Source organism: Pteropus vampyrus, unplaced genomic scaffold, assembly GCF_000151845.1.
Source record: "Pteropus vampyrus isolate Shadow unplaced genomic scaffold, Pvam_2.0 Scaffold173, whole genome shotgun sequence".
NCBI classification, from domain to species: Eukaryota; Metazoa; Chordata; class Mammalia; order Chiroptera; family Pteropodidae; genus Pteropus; species Pteropus vampyrus.
This window is the reverse complement of record NW_011888954.1, coordinates 139,055-163,364: the sequence shown is the minus strand read 5'-3', so window position 1 is coordinate 163,364 and position 24,310 is coordinate 139,055. Positions and strand designations below refer to the sequence as shown.

Sequence of the window (24,310 nt, the reverse complement as noted above, 5' to 3'; positions counted from 1 at the left end):
CTTTTTCATCATTTTTCATGAAATCTTTGCTGAGGTACATAAATACTATGTGCCAGGTCTTTGCTAGGTACCATGTACAAAAAGATGAATAAGGCATGATGCTTCCTGAGAATATGTCCAGGGGGTACAATTATGTTTAGCACCTGTTTTAGGGTTGGGGGAACAAAATGGGTAAGGGGAGCCTTATCCCGAGACCATCTGATCAGGCCCCACCATGCACCATGTTCCACTATCCTCCAACCATACAGTGGTAGCAGCTCAGGATTATCCACAGCAGCTGGGGTTTCAGATTCCACAGCTTTTAATTTTCTATAATTCTGGAACAGACTAGAAATACTTGCCCTTATTTTACAATGAGGATAATGACTGGAAGTCAAAGAAAGACCAAGAAAGTACGTTTCCACAGACTCAGCTGTATCGCATACCACAAAGTATTACAAAGCCAAAATGCACAGGAAAGCACTGGCTTTGCTTTTTCAAAGCTATCCACAATTAATGCAAATGTGCCACTGAATATCACAGGAAGGAGAAGAAAAATATTACCAGGGTGTTTTGTTTCTTCAGAACATGTGAGATCTGTGGGAGGACTCATTCCCTGAACTGCTTCTTCTGGCGCTCTCTCATGCTGTGGCCTACTGCTTCCAGCCTCCATTTTTTCCTTTTTCTGCTCTTTTTCTTTCTCTTCTTCCTCCTCCTCCTCTTCCTCTTCCTCCTCTTCTTCTACTTCAGGCTCATCCTTCGTTCTCATTAGAGTTGGAGGGAGTTCAGGACGCTTGGGGGGTAACTTCTGTAAGAGAAACAAAACTATGACCAAGTAGTTCTACATAATGATAAAGAAACAAATCTCTTCGAGGGGGTTAAGTTAAATGCATAGAATGTCTAACCTCTCTAGGTTGATAAACCTGCAGAAGTTTGGTGGCCGTAGGACTCTCCCATGATATTTTATCCACCTAAGGACCCTTAAAAAGTATCTTTATTAGTTTCTAGGGTCAAAAGAATATGAAGTATGAAACATTTGAAACAGCTTGTAGGGAACCCAAACATTTACTCCAGGTGAGTAACTGCTCCAGGTGAGTATGTGTTAACTGCTACACTATGGAACCAAGTCTATCATCAATTCTTGGTAACCCTAAACTGAAGAGAAAAATCCAAGAACCAAGTCCTGGGAAAGATGTGATCATACCATGCCCACAACCCTTTTTCACATTACTATGAAAAAATGACTCATATTATGGAATGAGTCATTTGAACTTTGAAAAGAGAAAAATTAGCTCTGATAACTCAAGAGCTAAAAGTTTAACACCTTGACCCATAACTTACCCCTACTGTTCCAGTTTTTAATTTGAATTTGCTTCCTCCTTTCATGGCACCAAAGAGAGGCAATGTAAGCTTTGCAGCTTTGTTTTCAGCATCTCTGGTCTGACTTTCAGTCCTAAGAAGAAATAATAATTACACATTCTAGTGAGGGTAAGGATTTGTCTGAAAACATCATGACAATGACAAAAAATTTTTTAGCAAAACAGAAATTTCCAGAAAATGAATATCTAAGCCTACACCAATAAGAGGTACTCATGCCAGCAGAGTTTGAATGGACAACATTACTGACAGTAACAGACACAGAGTTATTAAGGGCAAGATGAGGCTGCTACTTTAATCTGATAATTTGCAACATGACTTCATAGTCATAAAATGATGCCTACAGTACAAAGGTCACTGGCAAGAGATTCTGTAAGCATGACCCCATCTCAAGTGGAAGAAGATAGATCCATGATGTAAAGCCCTCTTTTCCACCAACCTCTGAAGAGGACTTCAGATAAGTGCCTTACTTATCTGAAGTCCACACCACACACATAACCATACACGACAGCTCTGATCACAGAAATTTTTTTTTAAAGTGTGTGTAGGGGGCAGTAGGCTGGGTACCCTGCGAAGTGAGTAATGATAAAGACATGAGCTTGTCAGCATTCTCATTAATTGTAATAAAAGCTAAGCCCACTAGGGTAAAGCTGAAGCAGAACAAAATGAAGAAATTGTAGAAATTAGAAAAAAGTGGGAGAAAAAAAAAGAACAGCAAAAACAAAAAGGATGGCAGCTGAGTTGACAAGGCACTCAGAGTAGACAGAGGTGACGATGACAAGATGGTATGAGGACAAAGCCCTACGTTTTCTTCACACTGACCACAAGATGGCCCTGCATTCTGGAATATAAGAACAGCAGTTCTGTTCTTATATTTGCATGGTTGACTCGCAGTAACCCATACAAAAAACCGACTACCCTGCTCCACCCTGAAGTCCCATTTGCTACTATTGTCTTTTTTTTACCTAAGTCTTACCTCCTCAGGGTGCTCTGGGGCCTAGCCTCATGCCCTTTCTCTCTACCAGAGACAGACTCAATGCCTTACTAAGGCCACCAGAACAATCTTGCCTGCCTGGCCTTAAAGACCTTCTGCCAAATCATTATCTTTTATCACACCTTCCCACAGGCCTAGGGAAGGTGCTTGCATAGAAAGACAAAGGCAAGAGCAAGCAACACAGTTATTTTTCAGCTCCATTAAACAGGAGGCGGCATGAAAATGCCCAAAAGAGATGACAGAACAAAAGACAGAATCACAATCAAGAGTTGCTTGTGTTAAGGGAAGGATGGAATTAGGTAGAAATTTTGAAAGTTCAACCCAGTGATAAGAGGAGAGGGAAGATACACAGCATCTGAAGGCCACTACCTAAAGTAGAAAACGGGAGACAGACTAGGCAAACACCCAGATAGCAGGAGGAGGAGAGGCTCTGGAGGAAGCTGATATATGTCTTCTAGCCCAGAACACCTCAAAGAGCTGACTTTACAAGTTAAAGGATTATACGAGTTGTAATTAAAATTCACTGTTAATTTGTTTACCCTGGACTATGCCTCCTGAATTTTTACCCTTTCTCCACAAAACTGATGTTACAAATAGTTGCTAGATATAAAAGAAGTAAAAATTATGATAATGATGACAACAATAATACATATATGCCAGTACTTTGTTAAGTGCTATTCATTTAATCTTTGCAACATCACTACTTTTAATTTATGGATGAGGAATGCAAAGATTGAAGAGGTTACATAATTAGCCTCAAAATGCCCAAAAAAGTAATTGAAAGAGCTGAGAATGAACCCCAGGAAATCTAACTCTAGTGCTAACCTACTTCCTCACTATCAGTAGGTAACTCAAATATCATTTGGGTCAAGTAAAATTTTGTGGACTGATCTATGAATCAGAATACTAAATATCGAAATTATACATAAATCTTTGAACAAAACTGCTAATCATTTTGGGATAAATTTTCTGTACAGATTGTCAAGGGCTCCAGAAATATTTAGCTCTATATCTCTGTAAGAAGAGGTGCCTCTCAATATCTAGATACTCTTCTATGCAATGACCCCAGCATCAAGTTGCAGGTTTTGTACTCAAGGGAAAGGGGCTGAATAAATGCCTACTGACCATCTAAAGCAGTAATGTCCAACAGAACCTTCTGCAATGATGAAAATGTTCTATACCTGCACTGTCCAATACAGTAGTCACTAGCCACATGTGGCTATTGAAATGTGCCTAGTATGACTGAGAAACTGAATTTTTTATTTAATTTAAATATCACATGTGATTATTGGCTATTGTACCTAATAGCACGGATCTAAAGAAAACAAGAAACTTTCCATAGTTAACTATCTTCATAAGTGAGTGAATCCCTTTGACACTACCATTTTTTGAGATGTCCATGTAGATTCTGTTCACTGAGGGTTGCTTATTTCTAAAGCAACTTACTCAACATTTTCAGTATTTGTTGAGACCACATAGAACAAAATTTTTAAATATTGTAAAAAAAATAAAATAAAATAAATTAAAAAAATAAAATAAAATATTGTCAAGTTGAAAAACTGGATATCTCTCTCCTCTCATATTCCTCTCTTTCCCTCTCTCTCTCTCATAAATACTAGCCAAGTCTGCAAAAAATGAGTTTCAAAATGTTATTTGCAAATTATTAAAAAATCTTCTAGAGATTATTGGATTAATCTCTTCCAATAATTTCCCAAAAATCAGAGTTAACAATAGAATCAACTTCAGGGGATTATGCTTTCTCCCTTTTTAAAGGAAGAAATCACACTTTAAAAAGAGTATACTAAATAGTTGTCAACTGGTTCTTAGGAATGACAGATACTGGTGTTAAAATGACAATCTACAGTCGTATTTTTCATCTGTTTTAAAATCATAGATTAAAATAGGATTAAATTGTATTTGTATTTCTCTTAGCATGAGTGAGGTTGAGCATCTTTTTATTTGTATTTCCTTGTTGGTGACCTGTCAGTTGACATCCTTTGCCTGTTTTTCTCTTGGGCAGATGGTTGTCTACTTATCATTCTTTGGTCTTCGTATATTAGGGAAATTAGCCTTTTGCACATGTTGCTCGTTAAAGAAGTGTACCCTGCACTAAAAGATGAATTAAAAAACTCAGAGCCTTCCAATGAAAGAGGAATCAACATAGTTTTCTCTAAAATTCCTGTAGCAATCTATATTTCACAAATGAAATGAGTTTTTAATTACTCTATGAAACCACTGTCTTCTGCCCTTTAAAGGGCTGCTTATTTTCTATTTCTAACCAAAAATGATTACCTAAGAAGATAAAGATATAATATAAAATGTTATCTGTGCAAAACATGCTCATTTAAAATTTCAAGTATATATTGGGGTGATCACTTTGGAAGTTATATAACTGTCTAATCACTATGTTGTACACCTGAAACTAATATAATATTGTATGTCAACTGTAATTGAAAAAATTTTTTTTAATTTTTTTTTTTAGTTTTAATTTTTTTTTTACTTTTTTTTTTTATGCCTACAGCACCTGGTCTTCCTAGGTGGTCTCCCATCCAAGTACTAACCAGGCCTGACCCTGCTTAGCTTCCGAAATCAGACGATAATTTTAAATAAATAGTGATCACACATGAAAAAAAGCTTTTTTAAATAAAATTCCAAGTATAATTAAGACTGACTTACTTTTTTAGTTCTGGAATCTCTGCTGGCTTTACAATTTTTATCAATCCTTTAAGTCTCTGTTGTTCTTTCCTCAGTTCAAAAGTTCTCAGGTGAAGTTTCTTCCGTGATACACCATCTAATGTGCTCCCTGATTTCATTTCTGACATGAACGCATCTAAAGAATCCTGAGATGGTGATTCTGATAGAGCTGTCAAAAAAGGGAAGATATATGTTTAGAAAGATGGCCTCAAATGTTTTAAAATTCAGCCACAGATTCAACAGAAAAGTCACTAACACAGATCTGGACAAAGGACATTACTGATATTAGGAATAAGGAAACAGGTGATAGCTGGGAGACTGTAGGACGTCACTTTGCCTCAATGGGCTTCATTCCCTTCATCTATTAAATAAACAGGTTACATCAAATAATTTATGTTCTTTTTAGTTTCAAAATGCTATGTTGCTTCTTAGAAAGGCTTCATATTTTTTACGATGTATTTTATTAACCAATGTAGCCCAGTACCTAGCATAGTGCACTACATATGGTAGATGCTCAATTAATGTTTGAGTCATTTCCTTACCTTTACTTGAGGCTTTCAGTCTCTCAGAAATTTCAGAGAGTTCCCTTTCAGCATCATTTAACTTTGCAACCTGAAACATCCAAATTAACAGGTTTAGCAAATGTTTTTCTTCTTTCAAAATAATGGTAGCTTTGTCTTATTATTTTCACTACTGTTATAAATTTTAAGAGGATTAATTCAGAGTTCAGTTAAATCTGTTCCTTATGGAGTTAACATTTTCATTTATTTAATTCTAATTGAATTAATTTCTGAATTAAAGGGCTCAGAATTAAACAAAATGAATGTATAGAATACAGATTTTATTTTACTCAAAAGAAAAGCTCAAGGTATTTGTTTTTAATGATAAATCAAAAGGACAGATGCCAGGTAATGTTTTAAGTTCTGAATACAACTTACTATAGTGAAAACACCTGCTACTTTATGATAATTTCATGAAGGATATATTGTTTAAGACTGTTATCAAACTATACTTCTCAAAATTCCTTTCACGATTTTTGACTGCCAGAAGCTTGAAGTCCATTTCATCTCAGAAGGTCCTAATTTGAACTTTTTCCTTCCTTTTTGGGGAGTAATATCATATGTAAAGAACGCACCAATATCCATCTTGAGGTGGATAGTCTCTAGCAGCAAGCCAAACTTTTTTCCAACTCCCATAAGACTAGTTGTTTCTTACCATCAAATTTACACATCACAAAAGTTATACTTCAGTACCAGATTTCAATGCTACTGCTTTAAAAATTATAATTATAAAAATTTAAATACATTATTTTATTTAAAAAAATTAAACTACCACAGTTACTTCTATAAATAAAACTTGCCAGTGATTCAAAGGTCTCTGGCTTCTCATCAATTTTCCCAGCCTTCTTCATTCGGTTCAGACGCTTCTTCTCAACCAGACCAGTCCGATCAAGAAATGTGTCATCGTCGCTATCATAAAAGTCTTCATCTTCCCAGTTCTTGGCTTTCCTTTTCCGAGATACTAGAAGTATGTAAAATAAATGATAATGAAAGAAGTTTGAAAAAAAGAAAAGAAGGCAAGTAGACAAGAAGCTTAAAATACACCATCAGTTATTAAAAGATAGGATTCAACGATGTGCCAAACTACATATAAAAACAAAGGACTAAACCTGGAAGACATTTTGCTAAGTGAAATAAGCCAGACACAAAAGAACACATATTCCATGATTCCACTAACATAAGAAACTAGAGTAGTCAATGATTCTAGAGAAGTCAATGAAACTAGAGTTTCTATGATTCCACTATCATAGAAACTAGAACAGTGGTTACAAAGGACCAAGGGGGAGGAAGAATAGGAAGTTAGTGTTTAATGGGTATAAAGGTTCGACACGGGATGATGAAAAAATTCTGAAATGGACAGTAGTAATGGCTGCACAACAATGTGAATGTATTTAATGTCACTGAACTATACACTTAAAAATGTTTAAAATGGCGAATTTTATATTGTGCATATTTTACCACAATAAAAAGTTAAAACAAAGCTAATTTAATAAGCAAAAGGCTCTTAAAAATCAATGAGTAAAAAAGGAAAAAAATATATGAGGAAGAGGTCAATAATCCAAAAGAAAATTTCAAAAAGAATAAGAGAAGTAGTTCATAGTAAAAGAAATATAAATGGTAAAAAACATTTGAAAATGTTAAACTTTTTAAGAATAATTTAAAAAAAACACAAAACAATGAGAAACCATTTCTCACCTATTAGACTAGAGGGGGGAAAAAAAGCATAAAAAAGGCTAATAATAACCAATTTGGCAAAGGAATAGGAAAATGGTAAGAATGTACACTGACATAATCTTTTGGATGTTCAGTCTTACAACATCTGTCAATATTAAAAATACATTCAACTGGTAATTCCACATCTAGGAATTTATTCTATTGATATCAATGCAACATTATTTGTAACAGTGAAAATCTATGCAACTATGGAAGCTGTTAGATTTTTGTCTACCCTACACCATCTTACTCCTCTTGTTATAGTAAAAGTACCCCTTTTCCTCTAGAAAACTCCCCCATTCCATTGATTGGGAAAGTCATGTGATGAAAGCCAGATCAATAAGAATCCTTCCCTCATGTTTATATTTAGATATAGGGAAAAAAGAGTTTCTCTGTCCAAGGAGGTTATTAAAGTGACAGGATATAAATCCAGGGCTGTAAGCTTCCAGATTTTTCATGGGGTTAAGAATATATCCACACTCCTGAGACAGACTTGCTCACAGACACATTCGCACACAGCTTATATGCTTCCTGGTAATACTGAGTTCTGGTTTGGTAGGACTAAGATCTTGTTCCAAAACTTAAGGCCCCAGTTCATACAATCCTTCCTTCAATCCTGTGAGCTACTCTTTCCCCTCAAGCTCATATGAATTGGGTTTCTATTATTCGCAACCAAAATACTCCTTATTAATATCAGCTTGATAATTTCTAGGTTAAGATGGTACACTGAATATACATATTGAATTTCACTCTCTCCTCATGCTTCACTAAAACTACATTAAAGAGATCTTTTTTAAAGATCCTAATCCACAAAAACAGGAAGAAACGAGAGGGCAGAAACACCAAATTTTTAGATATCAGAAAGCAGACATATGGTGGAAACTAACTTAGCAGAACTAAAAAGATGAAGCAACAGTGGGGCAAGTTGAGAAGCAATTTGACTGTACTGTAGTATTCTCAAAAGGATCTAGAACTGAGTGAGAAACAGATCCTCCCTCCTGCCTACTCACTTCCCTCCCACCCCCAGAAAAAATACAGAGGTTAATCTCTAGAAAAGGTAGGACAGAAAGTCTTTGGACTTTGGGTTGATTAGTATAGTTGAGAGCATGGGTACTAAATTCTAGAAATGGTACTGTCCTGAAAACAGCTGAATGCTGAGAAGTTGCTCAGCCATCTTCCACCAGCTCTAGGAAAGCTGGCAGTCAGCCCTTTCCTGTCATGCAGGAGATTCCCCAAGTACTCTCTGGGGAATCTTGCCAGCAGAAGAGGAAGAGCCTAGGAATACTTACATGAGGAATTCCCCAACAAAATGCCTGCCCACACCATTCTGTAGTGTTGCTCAAAATTAACAAGTCCCATCTATATATTCCAAATATACATATCTCGTCCCCAAATGAGAATCTACAACCAAGGATTACATCATACCTGAGGAAAACTTCTAACATGCAGGATAGAGACCAAAACGAATGCAAAGAAAAAGCAACCTGGAGAAAACAGATTAGCAGAGAGATGAGATAATTACAATCCATAAAACAACAACAGGATTTTATGTTTTAAAAATGAAAATTCAAAGAAAATGAGCTTTGGAAATTAAAATCTTGATAACAAAATAGAGACTGAAAAGTAAAGTTGCAGAAATCTCCCACGAAGAACAAAAAACATAGAGATATAAAAGGAAAAAAGAGGGTCAGTCCAAGAGGATCAATACCTATATAGAATTCCAGAGAGAAGAGAGCTAACAGGGGGATGAAATGATTAATGGCATAATTCCAGAAATGTTCCTGAACTGCCAAGACTTCCAGATCAAAAGACACAACAAGCACCCAGAAAAGTGGGTGAATAGAGCCTCAGAAAAGTCTGTCATAGTTAAGTTTCAAAACCTTGAGAACAAAGGGAAACTTACAAACTTCTCGTGAGAGGGCTGGGAGAGATGACGCACAATAAATCAAGAATCTGAATAGTTTAGGACTTTTAGAGCAACATTGGATATAAGATAAGAGCAGTGACTTCAAAGGTGTAAAGGAATATTATTTCCAATTTAGAATTCTATTCCCAGCCATACTATTAACTGAGGGGAAAATTGGAATAACTATATATTCAGAATGAAGAGTTTATTTACTTGCTATATATTCTTTCTCAAGAATCCATTAGGGGATATCTGCCAAAACAAGAGAGTAGACCAAGAAAAACAAAAGATGTGAATACTACTGAAGACTATCATCATCCATGCCCTCTACTGTTGTACCAAACTTTTAACCTGCTAAAACTACAGAAGAATGTGCTCCACTGAAACAAGGGAATAATAAGCTAAGAAACCTGAGAATATGAGAATCAAGAAACTGAAATTCCAACCCTAGAGAAAGGCAAAGGAAACTTTGAGGACAATAAAGTGAAGTTTCAAATGAGAGTTCTGGCAGCAGGTCTAGAGAGCAATAAGCCCTAAAAGAAGAATAGAGCTCTTCAGCAGAAACGTCTCTAAAAAAAACTAGAACTAGTAAATTACTTAACATGACTGACCATGTGGAAAACATACTGAAAGGCTATTGAAAAGTGTAGGAAGAATGAACAAGAGGTACAAAAAAAATCAAACACTTGAAAAACAAACACAATTATTTTTAACTTAAAATATAGTTAATATATTAGTTTCAGGTGTGCAACATAATTATTCAACATTTATATACCTAATGAAGTGATCACCACATAAGTCTAGTAACCATCTGACACCATATGAGGTTATGATACGATCGACTATATTCCCTACAGTGTACATTACATCCCTACAGCTTTTTAACTGGAAATTTGTACCTCTTATTCCCCTTCACCTTTTTTACCCTTCCCTTCATATCCCATCTCCTCTGCCAACCATCAGTTTTTTTACTGTGTCTATGAGTCTGTTAGTTTTGTTTTGTTTGTTCATTTAAAACAAACACAATTATTAACTTTAGAAAAAACAAAAAGAATTAAAAATTGTTCAGTTGTGACTAATATTTGCATAAGCATAATCATGTAAATACTAAATACTAATTCAACAGAGTTAATAGATGACTAGGGATGAGGGCTGAGGAGGGATAGAGCAAGGAGCAGGTATATTTTTGTTACAAGCCTTTGGTAGTTTAATTATACATAAATTACTTTACAATAATAAAAACTAATTTTAGAATAAATAAAAATATAACATAAACCTTATTAATAATGGTATAGCCAGTTTTTAAATGATGTAAACTTACTGTAATGATATTGATAATAGCCATGATACATTCTTATGTTAAAAAATTAAGTCACAAAAGAGTATAAACAATATAACTATATTCATGTATTAGTGTTTGTTTTTTGTTAAAGGATCTAGTTCTAAACACACATCTGTATACACAGAAAATGTCTGAAGAGAATATAAACAATGGCTACTTTAGGGTACTGAGATAATTTTTTCTTTTCACTTCACAGAATTCTGTACAATTTACATTTTTCCCTAAAAAAAGGTTTTGTTATTTTTCGTGTTAAAATTTCCTTCCTTCTTTCTTTTTTTAAAGAAAAAAGTATTCCCACATACTCACCTGCCTCTTGCCGCAGCAATCCCAAAGTATCGAGGATTCGACAAGCTTCCAGTGAGCACTGGATCATTGCTTCTTTTTTCTTTCCTGAGTGAATGGCCTCAGCCACCAGTTGTTTTCCGGTCGAATCATCCACAGGTAATCTGCATTGGTTTTGAGGGAATTAGAGCACAGCATTAAGCTCCAATTCTCATGGAAAAAAAAACTAATATGCTATGGTAATAGTCATGTTTTTTTGTGATGGTTTTTCAATCTCGGTTCATTGTGTTCTCTTTTGCCAAGGTTGGATTTCACATCTTTTCCTTCCATCTCTTACTTATTCTACCCTACTCACCAATAACATAAGTGTTACTGAACTATCAAGGACCAAAACCAGGAACAGCATAAAATTAAAACTAAAGTTATGCTTTGGATTGTTGTCTATAACCGTAATTTTAACCCGAAGATGGACACTTTCCAGAAATGGACATTAATGAGAAGGGAACATACCTCACCCTGCAGAGCCATGTGCTATGTCCCTGTTCATCAAATTCATATTCTAATTCTTCTCCTGTAGGAGGAAGAAAGACAAAACGATTTTAATATGATCTGAAAATTACTAGTTGATGCAAAGGGAAAAGAGAACAAAAGTTAAATAAAAATATCAAGTTCCCCTACCACATTGAAAACTAAATTTTAAAGCATTTCAGTTCTCATTCCTAGGGCTTATCATCTGATAATAAAATTAAGATGAGCTTGAGGCAAAACAAAAACAAAAACAAAAACTCAGATCAAAACAATCAACTCTCCACATACAGCTTTATCCATTGTCTAGTAGCTTTCACATTTTTTATGTTGTAGATTTAAGTTGTTAATTTGTCACAACTGTCTGCTTTAGAAGCATAAATATTAAGTGCAGAATGCAACCACTTCATATATATATTCATATACTCACACAAACAGCAATCTATGCATACACACACACATACACTTAGATGTTCTCTCAAAGTATCTCTAATGAACAATCCTCTCGGGAAACATTTTTTAAATCCTATAAAGTTAAAATCCATGTTACAAATTACAAAAGATCAGATGATTCAGAAACAAAAATTGTAAGAAAAAGTGTTCCCACATATTCACCTGCCTCTTGTCAATCTCCTACCACCAAAGTCCAGGATCTTTAGAGAAGAATGAGGTGAGTCAGGAAAAGATACTTCCTTTCTACCAAGATGAGAAGAAAGACTAACAAGATTTTTACTATTTTCAAAATAAACTTGAAGCAACTGATCACAAGGACAAGTAATGAACAAGGAGGACAGCAGATAAAATACAGCATTTCTAAATACCTGAAGATCTAGAAAACAACACTGCTATGGATACATTTTATTGGCAGGACCAGAATTTGTTTACATACCTTCTCGGTCAAAAAAACCTTGGAGAGCCTTTTTTGGATCCTTGATATAAAAGGCTTCCCTTTCCTGCTGAAACTCTAAGACAATGGGATTCTCTTCAGCCTCATCCTCTACAGCATCTTCTCCTACAGGATATGGGAAAGAAAGAAAAGACAATCAGACATAAGAAGAGACTATGTGAATAACACCCACTATCCTTTCAGGCTGTATATAGTTATCAGTGATGAAAAGAAAGGGGTTGGTGGTGGTGGTGGCAGAGGGAACAACCAAAGAGCTATCAGTAACGACACTTTCAGGTTTTCTAAATTGTATGACAAGTTAAAATTTGTTTTCATAGCACGATTTTTTTTTTCCTCCATCGGTATATTTTAAAAGCAAAATTACCACATTTTCTATGGAAAAAAAAAAAATCTAAGCTCCTAAGCTTGGCCTTCTAATTCTCCTGCATCCAAATCTCATAATTTACTTCCGATATAATTTCCTAATACTTCTCATATATGCCAAATAGACTGGTCTATTCATTACTCCCTTAAAATCATCAATCCCTGCCCTGAACATCACTCCCAGTGCTCAGCTTCCTAAGGGCTACTTTTCCTTTTTCTTCAAGTCCTAGCTCAAAACTCCTCTGCTTATAAACTTTCCCAAAGATCTAAGACAGTGCTGACCAACAGAAATATAATGAAAGCTATATATGTAATCTCACATTTTATAATAGCTATATTTAAAATGGAGGAAAACATGTGAATTATCATGTAATCAATATAAAAATATAATGAATGAGACATTTTACATTCTTATTTCACACTAAGTCTTTGAAATCCAGTGTGTATTTTACATTTATGGCATATGTCCATTTGGACAAGCCACACTGTAAGTGTCCAATAACCACATGTGACTACCATATTGGATAGTGCAGGTCTAAGTCCTCAGTGATTGCTCCCTTCTCTGGACTCTCATTCTAGCGTGGGTTCTAGCTTTTGTTTTAGACTTACCAGAGTAATTTCATAATATTCATCCTGTCCTCCCAACAACATATTAAGGCCATTATCTATCATTTTATGTTCCCAGCTTCTGAATACCCATTCCTTAGCTCCTTTGGCTAAGGGTTCAGATTTCTCTGATTAGATATTTCAAATTTCAGGATATTTACACAAAGTAAAAAAATCTAAGTATCCTAAACTGAATAACATTCCATTTTAATTGTTTGTAGTTCAAACCCCTTCAGTGATAATCAGGGTACTTGATAAAAATTTTATGGTAAAAATACTAATTTATGCTGAGGAAGAGTTTTGAACAAGGGAATGATATGTAAAACACATTAAAAGAAATCTATAGTGCCCATAATTCAGTTTTGACATCAGAAAAGTTAATGAATCTCTCTGGATTTTGGTAACCTCATGCGCAAAATGAATTGATTCTATCTCGAAGAATCATGTATAAGCTGTATGATAAAACACACACACACACACACACACATTTGAGGGTACCACTAGTAATGAATTTAAAATATTAACATCTAGCACCAATTTTAATTTCTTACCCATTCCCCAGGTGCAGCCCATTTCATCATCTTGACTAGTAGTATTTCTCTTCTTTTCAGACGTATCCATTTCCTCTTCTTCATCTGAGTCTTCTCCTAGCATCTTCTTCTCCAACATCATTTGCTGCTTCTTGCGCAATTCCTTCAACTGCGTTACTGTCAACTCGGATTCTGCCTCTTGGTCTTCCTCTGGTCCCTGATGAACCAAGCGAAAGGATTCTTTTAGAGTTCAAGATTGTTGAAGTAACTTTCAGAAACATGGCAATTTGTCCACAGGTCTGGAGGTAAGGAGCCAGATTCCTCCGCTTTGGTAATCGCTACGAGAATCTCCTTCCTCAGCGGAGCTCAGGAGCCCAGCCCCGTGCACTCCAGAGATGTCAACTCTAGGTTTTTCTACTTACCTGAAGAATAAAAAGCCGGGTACTGCCGCCAAAGCGAAGAACATGTCCGACGTGGACTCGACAATAGGTGCGGGGTGGGATGCGCGTTTTGTTGAGAAAAGTGCCGTGGGTGCTCCCCAGATCATAGAGGTAGAAGCCGGGCCCATGGCCGTCGCATTCTCCGTCGGGGCCGGACGCCCCGTGCTGCAGCACAGCGTGGTACCGAGACACTGAAGGGTGCTCCAGACACATGTCGCAGCTCGCCAGCCTCCCGAAAAGGCAGCAACTCGTCCCTTTCAAGCTACGAGTGCCAAGGATGGTGCCGCCCTTCAGGGTCTCTAGACAGTAAGGGGCCATGGCGGGGCCACCCCATGGCGGTTCTCGGTAAGGGGGAGCCCGGGCAGGGCCGCCAGGGGCAGGAGCCGCTGTAGGGGGCGACGGCTGCTCCTCCAGGGGACTCCTAACCTCCGAGCTATCGGGCCGGCCTGGTGGGACATCAGGCTCCCCAGAATCGGGGTCCAGCAGCGACGTGGACCTCTCCTTCACCTCCTCAGGGTTTAACGGATTGGTGGCGGGAAACTTGCCCCGCACCGCCGAGGGCACCGGCAGGGCTGGCTTCTTGAAGTCGCCATTGAGTTCTTGCGCAGCCTTAGGCTCGAACGGAGGAGGGCTATCCTCCATCCTTAATCCAGTGCAGTCTCGAAATTTGGTCCTGGGAAACCTCACTCTTTTGTCTCTACGTTCCTCTCCACGCCTCTCCCCAGCTCCTGCGGCTTCTCTGGACAGCGATGATGGAGTTGCTCCTTCACGACCCAGAGCGTTGTGAAGAAGTGCGTATCACGGGAAGGTCATAATAAAAGAAAAACAGAAAAAGGCGGTCGGGATGCTGTCTGAACGGGGACATATTTGGAGGTTGCACAGCAGGTCGTAAAGACTTCCTGTGGCATAGACTGATTGGAAGAAGCGCTTCCGGCAGCCTAGGCCCACTAATCAACAAACCACCCTTCGGGGCCAGAAGTCATCCTCGCCTCAGGCCTTTCCGGGTAGTGCGTCCGCCCAACCCCGCTCTCGCGACGCGGCAGTGAATAGTGACGCCTTTTTCGCCTCCGTCCAGCTCCACACCACCTCGTCTCCCAACCGCCCCGGGCATCCGGCGACTCCAGGACTCCAGGACCCGGTGATTGGCGCCTGCCGTGGAGCTTCCGAGGGACCTGGGTGTTCCTTGGACTTGGTGCCTGTTCTTCGTGCTCCTTTCGGTGAAGTTAAAGAAGAGGGCTCTTTTTCTGTATCTTCATTCATTCATTCGTTCATTCTTTTATTCTTTCCGAAGCCAATTATTGAGGCAGCATAGTATGCAGACTCTGGAGCCTGTCTTGACTTTCCCCCTTGGCCATTTGTTACAATGAGCAAGACAGTGGGCCTCAGCTTCCACATATGGAAAATGGGATAGTGATAGTATCTATTTCATTGGGTAGTTGGGAAAAATGAATTAAATAATCAAGGCAAAGCCTGGCATATAGTAAGCCCTCAGTAAATTCCAGATATTACCGTGAGCCATACGCTGTACTAAGATCATGGTTTTGGAGATAGATGAGAGAATAAAATTCGTTGAGATAAGGAGCAGTTTAAATTCAGGGATAAATACTGTGATGAAAACATGCAAAATGCTGTGAGAGTATAATGGAGGGAGATGTACTGAAGTTATGGAGGGTGGTGACTTACTTAAGAATGAGTACAAGTCTACCAAGGATGTGATACGTGGCAGGGAATTTCTGTCAGAGATCACAGTTTAAAGGGTCAGTGTGGACATGCATGGCATTCTCAAGAAATTGGGTAGTATGATACTGTTAGGATTAAGGTGGTAATTTCCTCCAGGAGGCTCCTCTGTGCTTCCATTACTCCACTTCTGTGTCTCTGGAACAGCACTTACCACATTTTCATATTGAAATGTTCTTTTTATGTTTTTCTCCCTCACCTCAAGTCAGGGATCTTGCATTGGTCTTTGTCTTCTCCCATAATGCCTGGCATTTAATAAATGTTTGTTGAATTTGAAGATACATATGGGCAATGGACTCTAGAGAGGTGGGTTGGAGCCAGAGGTGAATTTCGTAAGCCAAAGAATTCTGACTGGCTTGTTCTAAGAGTCAAAGGAAAGCCATTAATCTGAGTTTTTAAAAGATTAAGTCTAGCAGCACTGGAGACTAGATTAGGTACAAGGAGAAGCTGGAAGAAGGGATACCAGTTAGGAGTCAGCAAAAATCTCTCAGATTCTACCTATATGTATATCAGAAGTTGAACACATTAAGACTGTTTAGATTACTGGTTAATACATTTTTCCACCAGAACCAGTTAAAAGGTTCTTGTACCTAACACACAGAATAAGAAGCACCTCTTCCTATTTTTAACTATACTCCCTTTTCTCCTACTGATCCAGGACATGTGTCAAGATACTCTTAAGAAATATTCCAGGTCTCATATAAGTATCTGGCTTTGCAAATGATGGTAATTCTAGTAATGAGATAGCGGAATGAGATGGGAAATGTAGACACTAGAGTCCCATATACTGTTGTAGCTATTAGTCTTGACCCAAATTCCATCTATGGTTCAGTCTAGTAGGAATTGTCATTGTGTGTGATTTGATGTCATCTAACAGTTGAATCTCTTAATTTCTTCAGGGAGAACATCTTTGGTTCTACAGTGTTGCTGATGATGACATTTTTCTAAGTGGTCTTAAACAGATGACTTTTTATGTAAATAACTGACTAGACTTTATATTTTTCACTTCAGAAGCCTGTAATCTACAGTTGCCAGAGATTTAAAAACACTACTTTTAGGATATCATCTACATTTAACTTGAAAGCTTTTCTTATTCCAAAATGTTGAGATACTGGGGAGAGATACCAATCTCATCAAGTCAGACCAACAGAAGTACTTTTGACTTACTGCCAAGGGAATTCCGTCTGGTGGAAGTCCATGACCCACCCCTGCACCAACCCTCAGCCAACAAGCCCAAGCCTCCCACTATGTTGGACATCCCCTCAGAGCCATGCAGCCTCACCATCCATACCATTCAGCTGATCCAGCACAACCGACGTCTGCGTAACCTTATTGCTACAGCTCAGGCCCAGAATCAGCAACAGACAGAAGGTGTAAAGACTGAAGAGAGTGAACCTCTTCCCTCTTGCCCTGGGTCACCTCCTCTTCCTGATGACCTCCTGCCTTTAGATTGTAAGAATCCCAATGCACCGTTCCAAATTCGCCACAGTGACCCAGAGAGTGACTTTTATCGGTAAGTCAGGGCTTTGCTATATCTTACTTTTCTCAAAAAAATCTTCTAACACCTCTGTTAAGCATGTTAATGACATTTCCGTGATGAAATTGAGAATAAGAGTAATTGACTTGGCCAGAGTTACTCAGGTTAATTAATGGGAAGTCTGTAAGCTTGAACCCTGATCTTCAAAATCTAAAGTCTGTATTTTTTTATGTTTTGATGCAACAAATATTTATTGAGTGCCTACTACGTACCAACCACTTTACTAGGAGCAAGATACTACACCGTTATATAAAACAGACCTTGGCCTCATAGTCCTCAGAATCTAGTCTTTCTCTTTCAATTAAAATGTATATTCTGGATTTAGCTCCGTGTCCTAAAATTGAGATTCATGGACACTGAATGGAATTCAATTCATGGAATCCACAAGTTCTATACAAGAATTTTTTAATTGTATAAGAAATAATAAAATAAAAACATCCTTGATCCTTGCTACTCAGAATCTGATTCAAGACCAGCAGCATCAGTATCACCTGGGAGATTGTTAGAAATGCAGTCTCAGATCCCACCCAGACCTGCTGAATCAGATCTTCATTTTAACAAATCTTCAGGAGATTCACGAGTTTATTTAAGTTTGAGAAGCCCTGCTCCAGATCCTCTGAATGACTGACTTATAACCTAGTGCTACTACTAAATTTCATTGTGTAAGTTTGCATTTGGTGCCAAATAATTACTTTTTTTTGTTTTGAAATTTGTCAGACCTTCAGAGTTTAAATAATAGTGCAATGAACACCCACGTACCCTTAACCTGTATTCACCAATTGTTAACATTTGCTTTTTCCCGTATGTGTGTGTATACACATATACACACAAATATATAAATGTATATACACGCACACCTTACACTTTTTTGCCAGATATTTTAAAGCTGCAGACATTACAGTATTTCATCTCTAATTCTTCACCTTATCCCAAGAAAAAGACATTTTCCTATATAATCCCAATATCATTATTACACCAAAGTAAATGAACACTATTTAAATAATATCATATAAGTCCATATTCAGTTTTCTCCAATTGTCCCCAAAATATCTTTTGTAGATATATTTACCACAGTCCAGGACCTAACAAAGATACATGCATTGTATTTGGTTTTGTGCATTTTTTTGTGTCTTTTAAGCCAGAATAGCCTCTTTCTTTTTAAAAAACATGATATTAATCTTTTTTAAGAGTTCATGTCGTTTGTCTTATAGAAATTCCACTTATTGGATTTGCTGATATTTCCTCAAGATTAGATTCGGGTTAAATTTGGCAAAAGTACTACATAAGTAATGTTGTGTATCACTTATTGCATTGGCCTATTGGTAATAATAGTTCTTACTATTTTAATTGTCCTAAATGAATGAGAAAAAAAAAAACAGAAATAGATTTAATATGTAAAAGTTGCAGTTGAGCCAGATGAAGGCCAGATGATGTCATGGTGAAGTTAATATAATAGTGAATAGGGGAGGGACAACTGTGTCATTACATGCATGGCACATATTCTTATAGATATGCCCAACTTAAAAACACTTACTCTGTAGCAATCAGTACAATATTTACATTTTGAGGGCAATTTAGTTGTAACAAAATAATAGTATCCATCATATTAAATTGATGCTGTTACTTAGAATTTAGTAGTTTTGTGTCAAATTTCTAACTTTGTTAAGAAGAGCTATAAACATCAAAAAGTATACCTAGTTTTATACCTATTTAAGAAACTGTGATAAAAATGATTTACATCAGCTATGGGAGTGCCAAAATTATTTAACTTTGAAAATATATAGGTCCATATATTACTTAAGTAAAGCAATATTGGTTTAGCTCTCTGTTAATAGACGCTTCTAATTAGGCCTGTAGCTTTTGACCCAAAGAGACTGGCCATGGAAATGATGATGGAAATAGTAAATGAAGTCATTTGGCAATTGGTTTTCTTATTTTCCAATTATTATGTGCATTGCAGTAGTTGCTACTGAGCAGATAATAGTAAAGTGGGTGGATAGCTCCTCAGGCACTCTTTGTACAGCACGTGGTGAGATGCCAAGTATGGACCAGGGAAGAGTGATTTTCTGTACCCTATTTTATTTTTATCTATTGTATATATATACTTCCTTTCTCGGGGGTGGCAGAAGACGGGAAATTTCAGGAGACAGATAAATTATTAGAGGCTTGTCAAAAGTTATTTTTAGATCAGATAGCTTTTTGAAGTTTTTCCTTGGAAAGATAAAGTTTTCTGCAGTAGTGATTGGGTGCAAAATGGTGTATTATGAAGAATATGTGATCCGAAGTCAGAAGCTCCACCATTTATTAATAATACCTAAACAACTTGGCAAATCAGGCCCTCTGAAACTCAATTTCCTCACCTGCCAAATAGGAATAATAATATGGACCCTACCCATTTCACAGCATCGGATAGGATAAAAATGCTTTGTAAGCTATATATGTTTTAAATTGCTTTTATAAAATTGACTCACTTTCCCAGTTTTACAAATGGTCTGGTGTTGTTATATAAAAATCTCCTAATTGGGACTGACTTTCTGAAAGGCTGTGTTGTTGCCCAGCATGTGAGGAAACTATGTTCTGGTGAAAAAACTTGAGCACCATTAGTAGTTGAGTTATACTATAAAAATTAGTCAGATCCTAAAAGTGATCAAAATGAGCAGTGGTACAAGAAGGAAACTTCCTTTTCACTGGATACCCTTTTATACTGTTTGTTATAGGCATGCATTGCCTATTCAAACTTCATGTAATTGGAGAACTCAATATGACCGTGCATTGCCTAGACATGCCCTGACAGCAGCAAAGGTGAAACTGGACTAGGTAACTTGCATAAAATTCCCCTGGAAAGCGAGGCCAGTGCTTTGTCTGGAATCGTAAAACTCCTAGAGAGACAGGACAGGTCACCCCTTTGCAAGAGCACTAATAACACTACCACCATCTCTGCTTTCAGTGGGAAAGGGGAACCTGTGACTGAACTCAGCTGGCACTCCTGCCGGCAGCTCCTCTACCAGGCAGTGGCCACAATCCTGGCCCATGCAGGCTTTGAGTGTGCAAATGAAAGTGTCCTGGAGACCCTAACTGATGTGGCACATGAGTACTGCCTTAAGTTCACCAAGTTGCTGCGCTTTGCTGTGGATCGGGAGGCCCGGCTGGGGCAGACTCCTTTCCCTGACGTCATGGAGCAGGTATTCCATGAAGTGGGCATTGGCAGTGTGCTCTCCCTCCAGAAGTTCTGGCAGCATCGCATCAAGGACTATCACAGTTACATGCTCCAGGTGAGGTGACCCTGTGCAAAAGTGGGTAAAAATGTGTAGTCTAGGGCTGTTGAGCAGGATCCCACAACAGTTACTGTAGAATGCAGAGCACAGGGTCTTGGAACAAAGTGGTCATAACCTACTTTCCCCATGGCCCTAGCTGAGATTCACTGGCCTCATCCCTAGCCTGGCCAGACCCAGGGGTCTCCTTTACTCAATGAATGTTAACACTTCCTCTGGAAGAAATTATTATAGACAGGTATATGGAGTTTGAGAATGTGGTTAGCATGCTTTTATTCAGCAAACATTTATTGAGTGCCTATTGTGAGTCAGGCACTGTGGGATACAGCAGTTAACAAGACAAGCTCCTTGAGTCTACATTCTTGTTGAGAGAGAAACAAAAATAAATAATAATCAAAACAATTTCAGATGGCGTTAAGTGCTATGAAAAACAAAACAGTGAGGTGATACTGCCCAAGGGTGGAAGAGCACAAAGAGACATCATTTTGGGTTAGAACCAGAAATATCTCTTCAACACTTGTGGCCTTAATGCAAGTCATTTGTTCACTGTTTTGGTTTCCCCAAATCTAAAATATCATAAGGAATTTTTAACGCCCAACAAAAAAGATTTTGCTAAGTGATCCAGATTTCCTGCACCATTTGTTATCCATGATGTCAACTGTTAGTTTTTATAGCCAAAAATGCGATCATTTGTCCAAGTTCTGATTTAGCTTTAACAGTCTGTTTTTCACCTTTATGTAACTTTTAATTAATGACACACTCTGCAAACAAATTTTCTTTATATATCTCTCATTTACAAATGCAAACTCAACACCTTAACATTATTTTCGTTGGCAGCAAATGCTTTATTCATATTCACATTCCATTGGCCTTTCCATGGGATGCCACAAACTGACTATCCATCTTGCTTTTAACATTTTCTTGGAAAATTGTCTCCTGCTTGCCAACAGATTAGTAAGCAACTCTCTGAAGAGTATGAGAGGATTGTCAATCCTGAGAAGGCCACAGAGGACACTAAACCTGTAAAGATCAAGGAGGAACCTGTGAGTGACATCACTTTTCCTGTCAGTGAAGAACTGGAGGCTGACCTTGCTTCTGGAGACCAGTCACTGCCCATGGGAGTCCTCGGGGCTCAGAGTGAGCGCTTCCCATCTAACCTGGAGGTCGAAGCTTCACCACAGGCTTCAAGTAAGAGAAATCAGCTTACTTTGATTCTGGTGATTCGCCAGTCTTGGTACTTTCTACTTTATGGAATCATACTCTGGAAATGGAAGAACAAAAGTGGGAGTGGGCAGAATGGAAAGCCTAAAAACAAATATAGCTTCACTGACCTGAAAATACCAACATTCTTTTCTTTGTAATTAGAGAACTAGTACAGCTAAAGTAATTCTTGGTTAGAATGCAATATGTATTATCTTGTTGAGTACCAGTTAATTCAGCTGACACAGCTGGGTTGGCAATGTCCCCTTCTCTGAGTTTTACATATTGGTCCTTCCTGGTGCTTGTACTCAGTTAAGACAACTTCTAGATAGATGGAGTTGTGTTAATTGCTCAAGGATATTTTAATAGTTGGGCTTCCTTCCTAGAGTAACCCAATAAAATAGAGCTGAAAGGGATTGAAATAGGGCTATAGTAAGAGGCAGCTGGCCTCTTCAGGTAGACTCTGTGATTACCTTAGGAACTAGGATGACTTGATTCTTAAGTCAGTTAGATTACAAATTAGTCTAGATGCCAGTTCTTTACAAATGATGCAAATAGCAAACCCTCCAGTGCAGGCTAAACAGAATTAGGTCATGGTTTTTAAAGTGTTAAGCAGGGAGCCTTTCACCATGGAAGAATAACCACAGAACAGTATTGCTAGAACATACAGAGACAGAAGGACCTAGTTGCAGACTTAGGGGCCATGTTGCTTTTCAGCAGACTGAGAACTGCCAGCATTTGGTAGTGATCATTAATTTCCTAATGTGAGAGAGGACTAGTGACCCAAACAAAAGCAGGAAAACAAGATAGCCCCTTTAGAGGAAGAAAGAACAGGCAGTGTTAACAGGGCAGGAGCCCATGGTTGTACCTGCCTTTGGGCCATGAAACAAGGAATCTCCATGTATAGTTTTACTTCCCAAGTTTAGAAAAATGGCAGGTGAGATGGGGTAAAGGAGGGTGGAGGAAGTAGAAAGGAAGATATTCAGAGTTGGCAGCTTTTTGAAGCAAAGAATTAAAACCATCTTCTGCAGACAAGTAGAGAGTCATAGTATAAACTCTGTGGCCATCAGTCTGCCCTGGATGGTATGTTCATTGTATTTTATTCCAGCCTTGGCTTACCACTAGTTTATGTTCTTTCATTCTAGGTACAGAGGTAAATGCTTCCCCTCTTTGGAATCTGGCCCATGTGAAAATGGAGCCTCAAGAGAGCGAAGAAGGCAATGTCTCTGGTCACGGTGTGCTGGGCAGCGATGTTTTCGAGGAGCCCATGTCAGGCATGAGTGAAGCTGGGATCCCCCAGAGCCCTGATGACTCAGACAGCAGCTATGGTTCCCACTCCACCGATAGCCTCATGGGGTCCTCCCCTGTTTTCAACCAGCGCTGCAAGAAGAGGATGAGGAAAATATAAAAGGAAAAGCGGGAGATTTTCTGTACAAACCCAACAGAAAACCTTAATGTATTCAAATTTATTTCCATAAACTGATTTGACTCTTATTCAAAACAGTGGATTTTCATGATTTCAGTGGAACTGGACTTAAACAAGTTTGCATTTTACTTTTGCATTGTTTTTGTAGTTTTCTACAACAACCAAGCCACTTTTTGCAGGCATTGCAATGTTGGGGTGGTAATCAGACCAAAGCAGCATCCCCGACTGCTGTCTCTACTGTGACTAGAAAAGTTGCCAAGCTTCTCTAGAGCTATTTCTCTTGCACAACTGAGAATCAGACCACTTTGACTTACCTGGTGGAGATGTTGTAAAATTGAGATGTTATTAACCTTCGCTATGCTTGAACAACTCACAAGTAAAAATAGGTGCTGGTATCAGATGTCAGTTTTTCATTTAATTTGTTTCATTTGTGGTTCAAGTCTTTGGGAGTCCAGTACTGATACCAAACAGGAAACAGCTAAATTCTGCACAACTTATCAGTAGTGTTTTTTAAACTCTTTTTGCTGCCCATGAAGTTTCATAAAATCAGGTCTGTGGTAAAACAGCATTTTTGCTTATTCAGACAACCCTCTACTCATCCACATATTTCCTTCTTCCTTTTCTAGACTCATTCCATCTATCCTCATCCTTTTTGTCTTTATTTCCACTCAGATCTTTAAAACTTTTCACAATGTACTTTTTTTTTTTTTTTTCATTTTTCTCCTTTGTGAAGGAGACAAACAGGACCCGTCCAAAGACAGGACTGTGCTTATTTCATTTGTTGCATCTGCTTGGCCATCAGAGGACAGGAGTCCATTCCTTTGCCAGAATTCAACATCTGCACACAGTACTTCTACTGGATGGGCAGCCTCTAAAAAAATAGGCATCTTTCTACTTTACATTGTGCCCTGAACAACTTT

General features: G+C 38.0%; 2 protein-coding genes and 1 long non-coding RNA gene across 5 annotated transcripts in view; 1 reads left to right on the top strand and 2 right to left on the bottom strand.

Moving 5' to 3' along the window:
* SLC4A1AP (solute carrier family 4 member 1 adaptor protein) overlaps positions 1-15,170 on the bottom strand; it is a 20,324-nt gene extending 5,154 nt beyond the window's left edge. For both annotated transcript variants that reach the window (XM_011370726.2, XM_011370727.2), the window contains exons 1-10: positions 14,201-15,170; positions 13,800-13,995; positions 12,262-12,384; positions 11,358-11,418; positions 10,872-11,011; positions 6,405-6,565; positions 5,587-5,656; positions 5,027-5,213; positions 1,321-1,432; positions 544-787 (exon numbers count right to left, since the gene is read on the bottom strand). In XM_011370726.2, the coding sequence (XP_011369028.1) occupies positions 544-787; positions 1,321-1,432; positions 5,027-5,213; positions 5,587-5,656; positions 6,405-6,565; positions 10,872-11,011; positions 11,358-11,418; positions 12,262-12,384; positions 13,800-13,995; positions 14,201-14,860 (1,954 nt within the window). In that variant the 5' untranslated portion in view covers positions 14,861-15,170. The remainder of the gene's footprint in view (positions 1-543; positions 788-1,320; positions 1,433-5,026; positions 5,214-5,586; positions 5,657-6,404; positions 6,566-10,871; positions 11,012-11,357; positions 11,419-12,261; positions 12,385-13,799; positions 13,996-14,200) is intronic.
* Positions 15,171-15,178: 8 nt separating this feature from the next.
* SUPT7L (SPT7 like, STAGA complex gamma subunit) lies at positions 15,179-23,790 on the top strand. 2 transcript variants are annotated; one of them, XM_011370724.2, is made up of 5 exons: positions 15,179-15,435; positions 16,855-17,468; positions 20,440-20,764; positions 21,715-21,952; positions 23,110-23,790. In XM_011370724.2, the coding sequence occupies exons 2-5, from the start codon at positions 17,056-17,058 to the stop codon at positions 23,370-23,372; spliced, it is 1,239 nt and encodes a 412-aa protein (XP_011369026.1). In that variant the 5' UTR covers positions 15,179-15,435; positions 16,855-17,055; the 3' UTR covers positions 23,373-23,790. The 2 variants fall into 2 exon arrangements, with proteins under 2 accessions (XP_011369026.1, XP_011369027.1); XM_011370725.2 differs by having other exon boundaries at positions 15,185-15,410.
* LOC111746048 lies at positions 21,008-23,291 on the bottom strand. The gene is made up of 2 exons (XR_002782899.1): positions 23,084-23,291; positions 21,008-22,025 (listed from the first exon to the last, which is right to left on the bottom strand). It is a non-coding gene; the product is annotated as an uncharacterized LOC111746048 (long non-coding RNA).
* Positions 23,791-24,310: the final 520 nt, after the last annotated feature.

Excerpts from the sequence above, each read along its gene's own strand:
- SUPT7L (XM_011370724.2), top strand. The coding sequence starts at position 17,056 with ATGTTGAGATACTGGGGAGAGATACCAATCTCATCAAGTCAGACCAAC. Across the intron at positions 20,765-21,714 it reads ATCACAGTTACATGCTCCAG|ATTAGTAAGCAACTCTCTGA; the intron begins GTGAGGTGACCC and ends GCTTGCCAACAG. Across the intron at positions 21,953-23,109 it reads AGCTTCACCACAGGCTTCAA|GTACAGAGGTAAATGCTTCC; the intron begins GTAAGAGAAATC and ends CTTTCATTCTAG.